Below are 17,560 nucleotides of genomic sequence, written 5' to 3'. Positions count from 1 at the left end.
ATCTGTTGTGCCAGGGATCATTGCTGGAATGGGTGAAGAGAGTGAAGCAAAGCATCACTGCTTTCCTTGCTTGTCACTTATCCGAGTGCCTGTGCATTCATTGGCTAGAAGACTGGAAGGTAGGAGCATGTTTACTGCTTACTAATCAGTTTTTTAGAATACAACCTGCATGAGTTTCGTATATCTCCAAAATGAACAAGTTGGGAAATCCTACATTTTGAAAGCGAAAAATTCATAGGTAACAGGTTTTCTTCAGATTGTAAGATCCCAGTTTAACCAGTAGGTTAAAAATGAATTATTTTTGAAACCTTGTCCCTCCAAATATCCAGACAGAATTACTACAGAAGGTCCAAAGGTAAAGTAACTCTACATTTGTTTGTTTTTTAAAAATCTTCCGTTATTTGAGCCCAAACTTTCTTGGCCACCACACATGTATGAAATTTGCTCCATCAAGGCTATCTCTACACCAATTGCCATGCCTTAAACCAAGGGTCGCCACCTTTTTTGGACCAGCAGGCACATTTTTTATTTTGAGAAAGCGTTGTGGGTGCCAGTAACCAAATGGCTACCACTAGGGTATGGCATAACACAAAATTAGAGAGAGTAGAGTCATTGCTGTTCTCTCCCCCCTCCCAACCTCCTCATGCTTGCCGTGGGAAGTCCCCTCCCTCCAGCTGATCCTGATATTGGAAATCACACAATCTTGATATCCCACATGCAGAGCTTGGAAAAGTTACTTTTTTTTTAACTACAACTCCCATCAGCCCCAGCAAGCATGGCCACTGGATTGGGCTGATGGGAGTTGTAGTTCAAAAAAGTAACTTTTCCAAGCTCTGCCCACATACACACAAATGATGCTATTGCTGTCCAATAATAACAGGGAGCATTCCCCAGTACCAGGAAAAAATACACAAGGTGGCCACCTCTCACCTCACACCCAGAGAGAGGACACACATGTATCTCCCACACATGCCTCACATATACACATGTATTATCTCCCTCTTTCTGCACAAGTGCATATCTCCTTCTCTCACAGACCATACACATAAACAGACCACACACATAGTTACCTCTCTCCCCTCACACACCATATACAGCTCTCCCTCTCCCACACACCACACATACATGCATGACCCCATTCCTTTCCTCCTCCCTCCCTCCCTCTTATGTGCACATACACACAGATCACACGTACATCTCTCCCTCTCTCACACCCAAGTGCATCTCTCTCAATCACATGCACAAATAGAGCATCACAGAGAGATAGAGAAAGGGAGCACACTAGGGATGGGTGAGAAATTCGATTCAATTTGCTTTTAAAGCCAAATTTATCAAATCCACACTTTCCAAAACAACACAGGAACCAAAACGCAGCAGTCCTTCAAAATCTACACATCCACATTGTTTGTAATGCAGTTCGCCAGCCAAACAATGTTTGCAAAAGGGCATATATTGGGGTAAAGTGTGCATAAAAATAATTAGCAAAAGTAACGTACAAAAATGCATTATAGTATTATTATTATTATTATTATTATTATTATTATTATTATTATTATTTATTACATTTGTATACCTTCCCATAGCGAAAGCACTCTGGGCGGTTTACAACAATTAAAAACATTAAAAACAAATATACAAATACACAAATTTAAAAACACTTTAAAAAAAAAGCAATTTAAAAACACATGCTAAAATGCCTGGGAGAAGAGGAAAGTCTTGGCCTGGCGCCGAAAAGATAACAGTGTTGACGCCAGGTGCACCTCGTCAGGGAGATCATTCCATAGTAGGGGAAATTGCTTTGCAAACAATGTGTCTATAAGGCAAAATTGCATACAAAAATGTGTATATGGGGAGAGATTCACAATAAAATGCTGATGAATTTTCATGAGGACTTTTTTTTAATTGCCACAGAAATGCAGAGAGCCAAATTTAAGATTGGAAAAATGAGATCCATCCATAGAGTGCACATACACACGTTTCAGAAAAGCCCCTCCATAGGTATATAAAGGGCTGGCCATTGAAAACAAACTACATACTGGTGACGGACAGCAGGATGATAATCCCTGCTTTAAATTATACATCTTAGTTTTCAATTGAATTGTCCTCCATTTATCCCCTATCAGGAATGACATAATAGGGAGATGTAAGACACTTCTCATTAGTCTGAGTGAATATTTTTCCAGATGAATGTTTGAACAATTGAATTATATTAAATTTATTTCCTTGGTTTGTTCTGCAGTAGAAATGTCTGTTGTTAATGATTGGTTTCATTATTTATTTTGTATTAATATTTTTATATGTACAGCAGTTTTTTTTAAAAAAAACCCTATAGTCTTAAATAAAATTCATTGCTCAGAACAAAGTTATGTAACCTAGTTTGCACACACATTGTTTTTCATATGTTGCTCTGGGGCATGCTTAATTTTTCTGGGAATTGTTGCTCTATATGGGGAACAAGGGTTTCCTAACAACTCTCAGCACCCTTCACAAACTTCCCAGGATTCTTTGGGAAAAGCCATGACTGTTTAAAGTGGAATAATAGTGGAATAAATGGTGTGACTGTGGCCTAAACATTTATACATTATTGGCAATGTCATGAGGCTGAATCAAATCAGGATCAATATTTCTTGTCTGGCATTCCCGGTTGGGATTGTCCTACTGCAACTTTGAATAAATGGAGACCATTGTTTCATATAACTTGTCTTCCCGTTCCCAAAGGAATTCAGAAATATTTTATACATTATCATTTTCCTGATTCTACCTTTCCAAAGATGGCAATTGATCTTCCTTTACTTGGAAACAGCTCCTCTTTGTCAAATGGTAGATGGAAGGTATCATTGTTATGTTTAAATAAATATTGCCAGGGATATTTTCCCTGATGAAGACAATAGCCTGGTTCTTCATATGTAAAGCTATCCCACACAAGTTGTCCCACAGACAATCAAACAAATCATGGTTGGTTTCTCCAAATCGTGGTTTGTTTTCGAGCTGCTCTTGCCCCTTCCCTTTGTAGTTTGCTCAGCATGTGGGGTGGGGTCAAACAAACCATGGTTAAGGAAGGGTGCTGGGTTCACAAACCATTCCAAGCCATAGTTTAAACAAGCCATGACTTCAAACCATGGTTTCTTGGCAGTACACAAAGCATAATTAAGCTGCTTGGCAGTGTACATATAATACTAAGCCATGGTTTAATACACTAAGTTTAAGAAACCATGGTTTAGATGATGTGCAAACCAGGCTAATGTCAATTCCCAGCGTTCACTGAAAAGAAGGACTGATTATTAAACTACTCTGCAGCTGTAGCTCTGTGAGGGGACTAGGTGGTCTCCTAACACTTCTCAACACCCTTGACAAACTACAGTGTCCAGGATTATTTGGGGGAAGCCATGAATATTTAAAGTGGTATGATACTGCTTTAAATGTATAGTGCAAATGGGGCCTCAGTGATTGCACGTCTGAGTAGATATAATGCATAGGATTGCATTATATTTTTGCCATGCCCAGAAAGTGAATGCATTAGATTTCTCTTCTTCCATTTTCATTGTTCCAAATGATTCCAAAGCATATTGATATGTTTTTTTCTCAGCTGAAGGGGAAAATGCAGCTCTTAGTAGCAGCTCTAAACAGCAAATTGCTTCGTTACATCTATGATTCATATCGACTTCTGCAGATAAGGCAGCGAGGGGAGGATGAGCCTCCAGTGAAGTTGAGGGAAGTAAAAAAATAAAACAATTATCTCAGATTGTGAATGTGCTTTGTGAATTACAAGATTTCTTGATATAGAGACATGCCAGTTAAAGATTTTCTTCCCTTTTGCAGACCCACTGTCCATAATGAGGACAAACAATCACTGAAGCTGATCTCCCTAACAATAACTGTGATGGACAATGGATTATAATAACAGACAAAAAATAGCTCCCCTAGATAGAGACTTTGGCACATGCTACGCCATAAATTAAATACATTTTTCATCCGTTAGCAAGAGATTTTTATAGGACCAGAAAGAGGGAAGAGCTAGCAATGTAATAAGCAGGATGTGCTAGAAGAATCAAGAAAACTTTTTTTCTGATTTATTTCTAAACATTGAGTGGATCCATTTTAGTCAAAATGACCCACACTTTTTGAGCCTTTCTCCACCTCTGTTCGTTTACATTGCCCTCCCTTGCTCTCAACTGCCATCAGTGATGGTCATCATGTAACCAAACCTGATTAGCCACAGAGCATTATGATGTCATTCCATTCACTATGTGATCTCTGATTGCATAGAATCACTGGTGTGACTAATCCAGGAAAGAGAAAGAAGAAACCCAGGAGGAAAATAACTCTGAAGCAGCAACACCCTGGGACAAAACAATGCCCGATGCAAATGGAACATGGTGAATTTAAACATTATCATAGGTGGTAAGAATGTCTAACTCACTGAAATTGCTAATTTTGACTCATAAACACAAAACTAGCTAATAGTCACTGCAGTCTTTATTAAGGTTAGATTGACAACCATATCATACATGCATGAAAAATATATAGCCTTGAGTTTAGCCAGTAATACTGCTCTATAAAAAGCCAATTGATTCATGCAGGGCTTAACGTCCTATATGTCTCTTCATTTGATATGGTCAGCTGCAAATTATCTATTCATGAGATATCATGTGATATAGGCACACGTATAAAACGGCTCAGTTTCATAACTATATCTGCGGAAGAATGGGGCTCCAATCCTCAGCACACTTATCTGGGTGTAAGTCCATTGAACATATTGTGCTGTATCCAACTAAGTTCTACTTTGAGTGGAGTACTCTGAAATTAATGAAGCTAAATTAGTCCATTAATTTCAGTGGGGTCTACTCTGAGTAGAACTAGTACTGGATACAGTGCCTTGGGATTTACTTCCAAGTAAACAGGTGAATGTTTTCCAAGCAAGGAGACACAGGTCTTTAAAAAGGACACCTGCTTAATCTCTGGAGCTGTTGCAGTTTTTGGTTTTGTTTATAAAGCGTCAAAAGGGAGCATTCTGTTCCATTTGGAATGGTGTTACATGTTTTCCAATTGTAAAGGTTTTATCTGGTTTTGAGAATTGTATCTTCTAATGTTGTAACCCACCCTGGGACCTTATGGTAAAGAGCAGGTAAGAAATCGTATAAATGAATGAATAAAGTGGAACGGAGTTTCCTTACCAGTTGGCTAGGATTGCTTTTCACTTCATTTTTCAGGGGGGAAAAGAATGCCTCTAAGCAAATGCAGAGTGCCACAACCATGGAGAAGGGCTGTAGCTCAGCAGCAGAGCCCCTGCTCTGCATGTAGGCGGCCCCAGGTGCAATCTCTGGCATTTCCAGGTAGGGCTGGGAATGTTCCTTACCTGAAACCCTGGAGAGCCACTGCCAGTCAGTGAAGACAAAACTGAATTTGATAGACCAATGGCCTGACTTGATATAAAGTAGCTTCTTAGGTTCTACAAACTTTCCTACCCACCTGAGGCCCCATTGGCATTAAATAAATAAATAAATAATATACCACTTTAAATGTATAGTGCAGATGGGGCCTGAGTGGCATCTAGGATTTGGGGAGCTTCCTAGCATTTCCTATTTTACGTGTGTGTGTTTTTCTTTTTTACAAACTAAGCACTGCTGAATTAGAAAATATTCCTCTTGTTCTGGAAAGGGGTTTTTGTGTGCTCTGGTTGGTTAGCACCAACTCCTTTATTTCTTCCTGCAGGCGAAGGTACCTATTAGGCCGGAGATGGAATGGATGCTACAGAAGGCTTACAGACCACCAAATCCCGACCTAAATGGTTTGACGCTCTGGGACAATGGAATCTGTCAACCCGCCTGAAGCAAAATGCCCCCAAAGAAAAAGAGCCGACAGAACAAATCAGCTAAAATTTCAGGAGTGCTTTTCTTCCACTAAACAGCCCTCGTTTCAAAAGCATAATTTCAGATAAGTAGATCCACAGGTGTGTAATTTCAGGTTTTTAGTCAGGTAGCCACAGTCAAGGGAAGGGACTGTGGCAAGGGTCTTTTGATTTCTCCACCTGTGCTGAGTGGAATACAGCTTATATAAAGATGGCTTAATCTGAGAAAGCCCTTTAAATATATATATGTGTGTGTATATATATATGTGTGTGTGTGTGTGTGTGTGTTCTCTGTTTCTGGTTGTTATTCCCCATGATCCATCACTGAGCCTTCATATATACATACATACATATGAAGGCTCAGTGATAGATCATGGGGAATAACAACCAGAAACAGAGAATGTCTCTTCACATTTTATTTATTATTACATTAATATCCCCACCTTCCTCCAAAGAGTTCAAGGTGGCATACATAGTTCTCTTCCTTCTCCATGTGCAGAGTGCCCTTTTTGAAGCCACCGCAGCTCCATTTGGCCAGGCACACCTTTACTTCTGAGATGATTTCCCTGTAATTAGTAACATTTGTGAGCTAAGGGATGATTTCCAGAAGTGCCACATGTTCATACAGTGCAGTAGGGTGTAGTAGTTAGAGTGTTGGTCTAGGACTGGGGAGTCCTAGGTACAAATCCAACTTCAGCGATGAAGCTCACAAGATGACCTTGGGGCCCAAATCAGCTGAGGAAGGGGGGTGAGTGCCTGTGTGTGCGGCTGGGGTGGTGCAACAGGCTCCAGGTTTTAGTACTTCAGTTCATACTAAAACCCGGAGCCGATTCCACTGATGTGGAGCCACCAGCCACCATTGGTGTGTGCACATGCACTTGTGTGTGTGTGTGTGTGTTCCTGTGTGTGCAAGAGCATGCACATGAGAGTGTGGGGTGGCCACACCTACTTTTGGTCATCTATTGCTAACAGCTGTGAACCTAGAGCAGGTGCAGGGAAACTGACATTACTGAACTACAACTCCCATCAGCCCCAGCAAGCATGTACGATGGCCAAGAACGATGGGGGCTGTAGTTCAGCAACATCCGGAGGGTCAAAAGTTCTCCACACCAGCCTTAGAAAGTTGGCCAAAGATGAATGCAGCCCTAGTGCAAAAAAAAAAAAAAAATTACCTACCCCTAGATTTCCCAACTTCTCTTTTCATGTATTTTGAACCAGCTGCTTCACATTCGACATTCTAGAGCTGATGTGAGAAACCTTTGCCCCTCCAGATGTTGCTGAGCTACAAGCCCCATTATCCCTACCTATTAGCCATGCTTGCTAGGACTGAAGGGAGCTGTAGTTCAGCAACATCTGGAGGGCAAAGGGTTCCCCACCTGTTTTACCAATATAAAAGATTTCTAACCTGCCTTGCAGGGTACAAGCCCTCACAAACATTTCACAAATATTTAAAACGCACATCATCATCCTCACAGTCAACAACAACAGTGAAATGCCCTCATCAACGGCACTAATTCATAAACAGCAGCAATAAAATGTTTTAAAAGCATTAATTAACCAAATGGGGTAGACTGGGGTAAAAAGGGAAAGGGCCATAGCATAAGCAGAGCATCTGCTTAGCACGCAGTAGATCTCAAGTTCCATCCCCAGGTACGGCTGGGAACGTCTCCAGTCTAAAACCCGGAGAGCCACTACCAGTCAGTGGGAGTGTCCCATCACACCCAGGACTTGCTTCTGAATAAATGTGCAGAGGCTTGGCTTGCATCAGCTCAAACTTGTAGCTATACAGCAGGCATGGGAAACCTCTGGCATGTGGGCCACAATTGGCCTGTTGAGCCTTTCCATTTGGACTGCTAGGCCATTTTGAGGAAACCACGGCCACCCGCCCTACACCTGATGTCATAAGGGCAGGGCTTCCAAGGAATAATCGCAAACTACAACAGCACTCCTGATCGCTCCTTTGCTGGAACAAGGCACACTCCCGGCTCATGGGCACTAGGAGAGCACTTTGCTCAAGGAGAGGGAACTGGTTTCCATTCAATGGAAGCTGCTTCTCCTTCCCAGCCCTGCTCTTTGAACCCTAAAACCCAAAGATTCGAAAAGCAGCATGGGACTATTTGAAAGCACTTTTCCAAACAGCTCTGCTCTCTTTAAACCTCTGATTTTCAGAGGTTTGAGGAACACAATGGGACATCACAGAGTACTGTGGGACTGTAATCTTATGTGGGAACTCTCTCTGGAGGATTTTGGCAGAGGCAGCTTGTCTTTCAGAGGACAGAGAATCCACATCTGTTCAAATTCCCTTTTCTGGATATCTCTAAAAGGTGCTGAAGCCCTGACACAAGTGGCATAATAGGAAGCTACACAGCTGGAAACCAGTGGACCAAATTTTTGTCACCCATTTTACAAACATATTCCTTACCATCTCTGGGAGAACTTAGTATGTGGAACAGAGAAAATATTAGAGACTGGCTTTTTGAAAAGGATGCTAATAAAGACACAATGGCGATACAATCATCCAAATTTTCAACTTGGTACTATCATTATAAAAAACACAGAAGTCTTTCTCAATATCTGGTTAACATAACCAATGCGCCACTGAGAAGGGCTTTAACATCCCTTCGCCTGCAGACCATGCCCTCTGCATATCTTGAAGGGAGGTTTCCTAAGCTCCCTGTCGAACAACGCCTATGTCCTTGTGGTGTTGGTCAAGTGGAGGATGTTATCCATTATGTCCTCCACTGCCCAATTTACGATGTGATCAGGCCCAAATTACTAATGGTGGATGAACTTAAGGGTTCTGATGTCAAAAAACTGAACTATCTTCTTGCAGACGTGTTTCCGACTGTTAGCAACCAAGTCGCTACTTTTGCCCTGCTCTCACTTAAACTTAGAAAGAAATACTTAAGTTCTTAGTTGTAGCACTGGTTTTAGCTTGTTGTAATCCTTTTCTACTATATTTAATGTTTTTTCATTATCTTATTGTATAATTTTATTTTGTTGCTTGAATGTTGTTGTATTTCATAGTATGTTATTGTATGTTTATGTTATGTCTTGTGGTTACAACATTAAACTTTACTTACTTATAATAGGAAGCTGAGTCAGCTTATTGGCCCATCACAGCTCAAGACAGTCCACTGACTGGTATCAGCTCCAGACAAGCTTGTCTGCCCAGAGAGTCTCCTACCTGGAGATGCTGAGCTGTTAAGGGATTTTATGCATGCAAAGCATGTGCTCTCTTACAGAGTAATGGGGCTCTTGCTGTTATAAACGTCTCCTCCTCTTTTGCGTGTCTTTAAAACACTTAATAACTACTTTTCCAAAACTCAAAATGGCTTACAAAATATTTTTTAATTTTTTTAAAAAACAAACTAACAAAAAGCACAAACAGTACAGAAATGTTTAAAAATAAATACCAAGAGCTCTAAAATAAATAAAAGCAAATGGAAAATGGAAAGTCGATCCTGACTTATGGTGACCCTATGAATAGGGTTTTCATGGCAAGTGGTATTCAGAGGGGGTTGACCATTGCCTCCCTCTGAGGCTAGTCCTCCACAGCTGGCTAGGGCCTGCTCAGCTTGCCACAGCTGCACAAGCCAGCCCCTTCCTTGTCCGCAACTGCCAGCTGGGGGGCAACTGGGCTCCTTAGGACTCTGCAGCTTGCCCACGGCTGCACAGGTGGCAGGGGAGCCACTCACTGTGGGGGTTAGCTGGCCCTTCACACCCAAGAGACACGAGCAGGGATTTGAACCCACAGACTCTGGACTCCCAGCCAGGCTCTCCTCCCCACTGAGAGTGATTAAAACAATGTCTGCTTGTAATAATAGCTGTTAACCACAATAACAATAATAGTTTACCAAAGTCTGCTTGCAATAATAATGGCTTTTAATAACAATGTAATATTAATATTGAACATAATGATGATAATAACTTGTCTGCCCAAATCCACTTGTAATAATAACAGTTGTTGTAATGTAAATGTACTGCCTTCGATTCCGACTTATGGCGACCCTATGAATAAAGTTTTCATGAGGCTGAGAGGCAGTGACTGGCCCAAGGTCACCCAGTGAGCTTGACCTTCATGGCTGTGCAGGGATTCGAACCCTGGTCTCCCAGGTCGTAGTCCAACACCTTAGCTGTTACTACTCATAATATGATGACAATCAACTTGTAATAATACAAGTTGTTATTAAAAACAAGAACAATAATTTGTCTGCCCAAATCCACTTGTAACAACAACAAGATGATGATGATGATATAACACAATCATTATGCATGGTTCCTGTACAGCATAACAAAAAAAAGACAACTCCCTGCCCCAGGAAGCTTACAGACTTACTCTTTCATCACCTTTACACTGATTCACGGGGACAACATTGCAAGGACGAGGGGAAGTTGTTTTGTTATTGTTTTGGTTTGGGTTATTATTATTGTTGTTGTTGTTGTTGTTGCTGCTGCTGCTGCTGCTGCGCCTCTACTCCGTTGCTTATGGTAAAGGTGGCAGCAGGACCCGAGCCCTCATTCCGCCGGCTGCAGCCATTGCCCCCCACATCTCGGAGCATCCCCTCGCGCGCGCAGACGCACGCACGCATAGCACACACTCACATTCAACAGGAGAGGGAAAAGGCTGGGCGAGCGAGAAGGGGAGAGGAAGATCGCCACTTTGCAGCTCGCCCGCCTTCTTCCCAGCCTCTTCTCCAAGCAGCGCCATGGCCAAGGAAGGCGCCGAGAAAGCGGAGGAGACGGAGCAGATGATCGAGAAGGAGGCAGCCGAAGGCGGCGGCGGCGGCAGCGGCAGCAGCAACAACAGCGTCGGCGGCGGCAGCCAGAGGGCTGCGGATGCCAAAGAGATGCGAGCCGTGGTGCTCTCCGCCTTCGGGGGACTGAACAAGCTGCGCGTGTCCAAAAAAGTCATGCCGGAGCCTCAGGAAGGAGAACTCAAGATCAGAGTCAAAGCCTGGTCCAGTATTGAGATTATTAATCATTATTATTGTTGTCATCGCCATCAGCTTTCCCAGCCAACCCCCTCTAGAGGCATATTCTTGAGCACCTCGGGAGCTGAGCCAGACCACCGGTCCATCTAGCTCAGTATTGTCCACACTGACTGGCACCACCTCTCCAGGGTTTCAGGCAGGAGTCTCTCCTAGCCCTACCTGGAGATGCTGGGGCTTGAACCTGGGACCTTCCGCATGCAAGGCAGATGCTCTGCCACTGAGCTAGGGCCCTTCCCTTCTTTTCCTGCCTCTCCCCCATCCCTAGCCCCAAACCCCTGCCCGAGATTTAGCAAGGGCATCCTTTTGTCTTTTGCTGGAAGATTTTTTTTTTAATTACATTGGTGGCCAGAAAGCCTGTAAGGATTTATTTATGTATTTATTTTTTATTAAATGTATTTCCTGCCTTTTCTCCAAAAGGCTGCATGTCAGTTTCAGAGAGAGGGAGATTTTTCTTGCCCCTGTAAATGAATGGATGGGATAAGGGGATATTTTCTGCCCACCCAACCCCTCCCAGCCACTTTTGCAAAGTTACAGCCCTATCCTAGGCATGTTTCCCCAGAACTAAGTCCCACTCAGTATGACATGGCTTACTCCCATGTAAGGATGCATCAGATTGCCCGCTTACAGCACAACCCAATGCGCCATTGACTCTGATGTCACTTTGCTTAATGGGGCTTGCTTCCAGAGAAATGTGCCTAGGCTTGCCATTTTAATTGACCGCTATTAAGACGTTGTTCTTGTCATTAGGCTTCTTCTTTTAGTATGGCTCTCTTAAAGCAAGGCTTGGCAGCAGAGCCTCTGAGGAGCTGACCCTGGATGCATTCTAGAGCTGAGTGCCAGCCGTTCAGACTCTCCCGCTCTTATAACTTCAGCCTTTTGAATGGGTTTGCTGGGGAGGGGAGGGCGGACAGCACGTTGGCCTTCTGTGGTTCTTCACTCTTCTCCCATGTTTGTGACTCTGCAGTTTAGTAGTAGACTGGCTGATTTCCAAAACGCTACTGGCCCAGTCATCCTTTTAGGTTTCATGCAGGGCGTTAACTTTTTCCCCCTTTTCTGTCACAAACGGATTGATTGCCTTTGGTTGCTTTGACCCAGCACTGCCGTAGCTCAGAATGATTCCCCTTTTCCCCCAGCTGAGATTTTTCTCATCTTCATATTTTCCTCCCGTTGCCTCCTAAACCTAACGACACATCCTTTCATGGGAAATGCCACAGCGTTTGACATTGTTGTTGGTTTTCTGCATGGTATACATCTGGCAAGAGGCGGTCTAACGGGTGGGCAGAGTGATGGTCAAAGATTGGTCTTGTAAGTTCTGTGGGTTCCTGTCCCTGAGGTACTGTCGCATCTCTGAAGCTAAGCAGGTGTAGATCTGGTCACTGCCTGGATGGGAGACTGCTAGGAAGTACATGTATGCTGCCTTGGATGGGAGAAAGAGGGAAATGAATGCAATCAAATAAATACAAAATAAAACGACATCTGAAAATAAGTTTGATGTAACAGGCAAGCTATCCTTGGCATTGCAGGGAGGGGGCAGGGGGTCAAAGCCCCTCCCATTTCTGGACCTCTTTGATGGCGTAAAGGCATTGTAAATAACCTGAGGCTGCAATGTTTAAGCATGCTTACTTGAAAGTCAACGCCATCGAAATCCTTCTGAGAGGGGAAAAAATCTTCGTTTCTTTAAGATATTTCTCTACCACTTTTCAGGCCAACTTCACAAATGCATAAAAATATTTAACGATCAGCATCCATCAAAACAATCTGATGAGGCAGAGAAGGTGAGCTAGAAGAGGGGGAAACAGCTTTGTGAAAGCTAGATCTCTCCTCCCCTCAGGGCATGATTATTCTTGAGTAGCCCGGGGGTGGTGGAGGGAGCGGCCACCTCACCTGGGATGCTGGGAGCTAGAAGGCAGCTAAACATGTTTAGGAGGCGAAATATACTATTGCTTCTCTTTCCGAAAACTTAGCATGTGGGAAGGGCTGTGGCTCAGTGATTATCTGGAGAGCCGCTGCCAGTCAGTGTAGGCTAGGGGAAACTTTTACAACCCAAGGGCCATATTCCCTTCTGGGTAAGCTTGCAAGGGCCACATGCTAGTGATGGATGGGGGCAAAGGCAACAGTGGGTGGACCAGCAAATGTCAAATTTAGTTTTGTACAGCAGGCTAGTTTCTACACATGTATGTCCCTCTCTATCCTCCATCCAGACAAGCAAAAGGCATTGTCAGAGTTCAAGGGCACATTACAGCCAGACAAACGCACTCGGGTTGTGAAGCAGGGCCAGTGTGGAGTGTGGCTTCGGGAAAGTCCCAAGGGACAGATAGAAAGGCCTGGGGCTAGAGGGCTACATTTGACTTCTAGGCCTGAGGATCTCTACCCCTGTGGTGTATGCAGTACTGACCTAGATGGACCAATGGTCTGACTCAGTATAAGCTAGCTTCCTATGTTCCTATATTGGGACAACATAGCAGGGCCTGTGAGATGACCTCTTCTCGATCATCCCAGAGTGCAGGACACGGAATAATGGGCTCAAGTTACAAGATGCCAGATTGCAGTTGAACATCAGGGAAAAAATCCTTATTGTTAGAGCAGTATGACAATGGAATCAATGACCTAGGGAGGTGATGGGCTCGCCAACACTGGAGGCATTCAAGAGGCAGCTGGACAGCCACTTGTTGGGGATGCTTTAAGCTGGATTCCTGCACTGAACAGGGAGTTGGACTTGATGGCCTTATAGGCCCCTTCCAACTCTACCATTGTATGACAAAGCGCACTGCTCCCTCTGAAATTCACTTTGCTCCTTCTGTGCCCCCACATTTTTTCTGGTGTGTGTGTGTGTGTGATTTATAACAAAATAAGCAATGGTAATTCATTAACTAAAAAAAAATCCATTGCAATATACATATTAGCAAGCAAAAAAGGCAATAATGCAAGAAATAAAAATAGCACATCATTATCCCCCCCCACACACAAAATAGCATAATGGGGGGAAACCCCTGTGTCTTCCTATAATCATTCTCAAATATAGGATGATTCAAATTGCTTCATCAAATTTTAACAATATTTTATTATTATTAAATATTTGATATTATTAAAATGACAACATTATTACTGATAACGGAATATAACCCCTTCAGTCTATACCCAACAGTCCTATGCTGGAGAACAGTAACAGTCACTTTCAGAAATTCCAGTAAATGCAGGGTCAAAATTATCTGGGAGGTTTTGTTTCCAGGTGGGGTATTGGAGGAGGTACATATTGGCATTAAGTGTGATTGTCAGAATTATGGGGTTTTGGAAAAGATGGGTGTTGTAATTACACAAACTTCATTTTTGTTTTTCCTGTTGTCTTCTCCCTATAGGTGGCTTTAATTCACTATGTTCAGAGCTGTTGGGTGGGACTGAGATGGGCAATTCACTGCATTCCCAGAGACAAAGTGTGACTTGAGCAGTCCCTAACAGCACAATCATGTACAGATCTACTCAGCAGTAACTCCCATCAGTGAGGCTTGCTCCCAGGCAAGTATGAATAGGATTGCAGCCTAAGACTTACTAATGCAGTAATCCTGTACACACTTACTTGGGAGTAAGCCCCATTGAACTCAGTGGGAGTAACTCCTGAGTTAACATGCTGAGGATTGCAGTGTTCCTATTATGCATGTTTATTGATCCATACATGAGAAAGTAAACTGAATTTTAAGTGCATTCATTTTTCTTGTGATTTAAAGGCATGGAACCAACCACCCTTGCCTTTGTGCAAGTAGATAAAAAAATGAGGTTTGAGTGAAGCAGGGACTGAGAGACACGGAGAGAAAAATTGTGGTTTTAAACAATGTCAAAGGTTTGAGTGAAGCAGGGGTTAAGCAACACTGAGAGAAAAAATTGTGGTTTTAAACAACAAGAGATTTAAGCAAGAATTGAGGGACACTGAGGAAAACAGTGGTTTTAAACAATGTCAGAGGTTTGAGTACAGTGAGAAGGGAGTTGGGAAAGACTGTTGTGTTAGCTTCTGTGTTAGTATCTCTGCTATTTCTCCTTGTTAAAACCTTTTTTAAAAAAGCCTTCAATGTCCCTCCCTTCCCAATTTATTCAAATCTCTCTCATTGTTTTAAACCATCACTTTCCCCCCTGCCGTCACCCCCATGCCACGGCCACTGCTGTTGTGCAACCTGCTTTATTTTTTGCTCCCCTACCCCACCCTGACTTCATGCAAATCCAGGATTGTGATGAGGCACTACAAATCCTCCAATGGGTGCTGCTTGATGACACTTTTATTTTTTATTTTTTATTACATATAAAACATGCATCTTGAATTCCTTGGAAGAACCACAGGCTATGAATGTAATAAATGCATAAACTGAGGTTGCTGTTTAGTTAGCCTTAAACAAGAGGTTGCCAAGGGGGACTGACTGTTAAACCACTCTGGCGATTGTAACTCTGTGAAGAGAATAGAAGTCTCCTAACAACTTTTAGTACCCTTAACATATTACCCTTCACCGGATTCTTTGAGGGAAGCCATGACTGTTTAAAGGGGAATAATAGTGGAATAAATGCATGGTGTGAATGTGGCCCTTTACCCAAAACCCTTTATAGCCCTTTCTGTCCTGAAGGGACTTAGGAAGCTGCCTTATACAAAACTGAACCATCTAGCTCAGTATTGTCTACGCTGACTGGCAGCTGCTCTCTAAGGTTTCAGCAAAAACCAGGAGGGAGTCCCCAAATATAAATAACAAAACACAAAGACACGGGAACTGGAGTGACAATGGAATGATATCAAAAACTATGATATTTAAACATGCATGAAAAAGCATATGTGTACAAAATGCAAAATTATAAAATACAAATTCTCCAACTTCTTACTATATGAGGCGTGGGAAGCTTTTGGCACTCCATATGTTGCTGAGCTACAGCTCTCATCATCCATGCTTGCTAGGGCTGATGGGAGTTGTAGTTCAGCAACATCTGGAGGGCCAAAGGTTCCCCACATCTGCACAATGTGAAAAACAACAAACTTCTCCAAACAACGCAGAGAATAATTGACGAGATCTCCAGGATTATGTCTTTTTTCTTGCTTCTTCAGAATCAAATTGGAGAATTACTTACGGATGGCAGTAAAGGACAGGGGAGAAATTCAATTCAGTTTGCATTTAAAGCTGAATCCAGGGCTGAGCGAGTCACCTGGGCACCGAGCTGAGCTCAGTCACTATGTTTTTTTTAATGTACTGAATGAAGTGAGCTAGGGCAGCAAGAAACAAGCGTCTGTAATTTTTTTCCAAGGGTCTGCAGGTTGTTTGGGTACTAACTACAAAAATGATCTTCCTTTTCATCAGGTTTAAAATATGTTTATTTTTCAGTTTCCACACTGATGTCATTTGTGCTAGGTAAAAATCAGTGGTACACAGCACACAGCTACCGAGCTTTTAGCACTTCAGATACTATAAACACTATATAAATAATAATAAAACAAAGCCATAAGATATAAGTGGTCAGGCGGATATCTTTTTTATTTAAAACTTTTCTTTATTATTTTAAAAGATAAAAATAATAGATATTGTAACATAAAGAACACTTACCAAAAGATAGGAAATGCTACTAAACAAAACAAGGTATTAAAAGTAAAACCTGTGATAGTTCTGATATGTTGCATAGTGCATTGCCACTGCTCAGAATGTTGCTTTTTGAGCTTTGGAAGGTCCAGCACCAGCGGTCAGTCAGGTCGGGCACTCGTTGAGGGCCTTGCAGTAGCCAAGGGCCCCTGCGGCTGGGAGGGTGGAGCTCCCACTCCACAGTCCCTGCCAGCATTGAGTCATGGGGCGCAACTGGATGGTGGAATGGATCATGGTGTGGGAGCTCCACTCTCCAGAGGAGACCAGAGAAGGCCTTGCTGTAGGCTGGGCAGAGACAGCGATTGGCCCAACACTTTGCTGTGGGCGGTCCTGAAAGGTCTGAAATCAGCAGCAGAGAAGGGAGATGTGTCCAGCCATCGGCAAACGTCCTTTAAACCAAAGCCAGAGAAAACGGTCTGGTTGCTTTTGAAGCATCTACAGTGTCTGCAGCCCTTGTCTCCATCTCCTGATGAAGAGGGAGGAGCCAGCTCCTGCTCTCTGGCAGGCTATTGGCTAAAGTGACATTCCAGTGGGTGAGAGAGCTCACGCCACCTTCTTGACTTCTCAAGCAAATATTCACTGGCAGTGTGAGGGCAGCACAAGCTTGCATCCTTCAGTCCATGCAATGTGACAGGGGAGGCTTTTCTGCCCTTTCCCCTCACGTTTGATTCCGAGCGTGTCTCTATGAGGAACAGTCACACGTTCCTAATAGATGAAGCACCAGCCTCTCTTTTTTTGTATTATTATGTATTTTTCTTATCCAAAAAATCAGTACAGAATACTATTCCTCAAGTTATTTGCACACAAAATCTCTGTTAGAAATCAATGGAAGTTAGGACCCTCTGGGCAGACGTGTCAGGAAAGGAGAGTTTTGCCATCAAAGAGCTGTGCTCTGCTCTCGCTACGCAAATGCCCTGGCATTTTGTGGGAAGGAAATGTCAAGGTGAATGCGAAGATGCTTATTTTAGAATCAGTTGACATTGGAGAATGACGTAATCTGGGGGTGAGTCGGTTTGTTTTGCCAAGGATCAGATGCAGAGCAGGATCCAGTGGGGTCCTGCTTTCTCGCTCAAAAACCTGCTCAGCTCTGTTGTGTTTGCAAAATTCAAACATATCTG

General features: G+C 42.9%; 1 protein-coding gene across 1 annotated transcript in view; it reads left to right on the top strand.

Moving 5' to 3' along the window:
• Positions 1-10,557: 10,557 nt before the first annotated feature.
• VAT1L (vesicle amine transport 1 like) overlaps positions 10,558-17,560 on the top strand; it is an 81,310-nt gene continuing 74,307 nt past the window's right edge. Inside the window, exon 1 of the mRNA XM_061594685.1 lies at positions 10,558-10,808. Coding sequence (XP_061450669.1) covers positions 10,558-10,808 — 251 coding nt within the window. The remainder of the gene's footprint in view (positions 10,809-17,560) is intronic.

This window comes from Rhineura floridana, chromosome 13, assembly GCF_030035675.1.
Source record: "Rhineura floridana isolate rRhiFlo1 chromosome 13, rRhiFlo1.hap2, whole genome shotgun sequence".
Lineage (NCBI taxonomy): Eukaryota > Metazoa > Chordata > Lepidosauria > Squamata > Rhineuridae > Rhineura > Rhineura floridana.
Note: the sequence above shows the minus strand (reverse complement) of the source record. Positions and strands in the feature narration are given on the sequence as shown.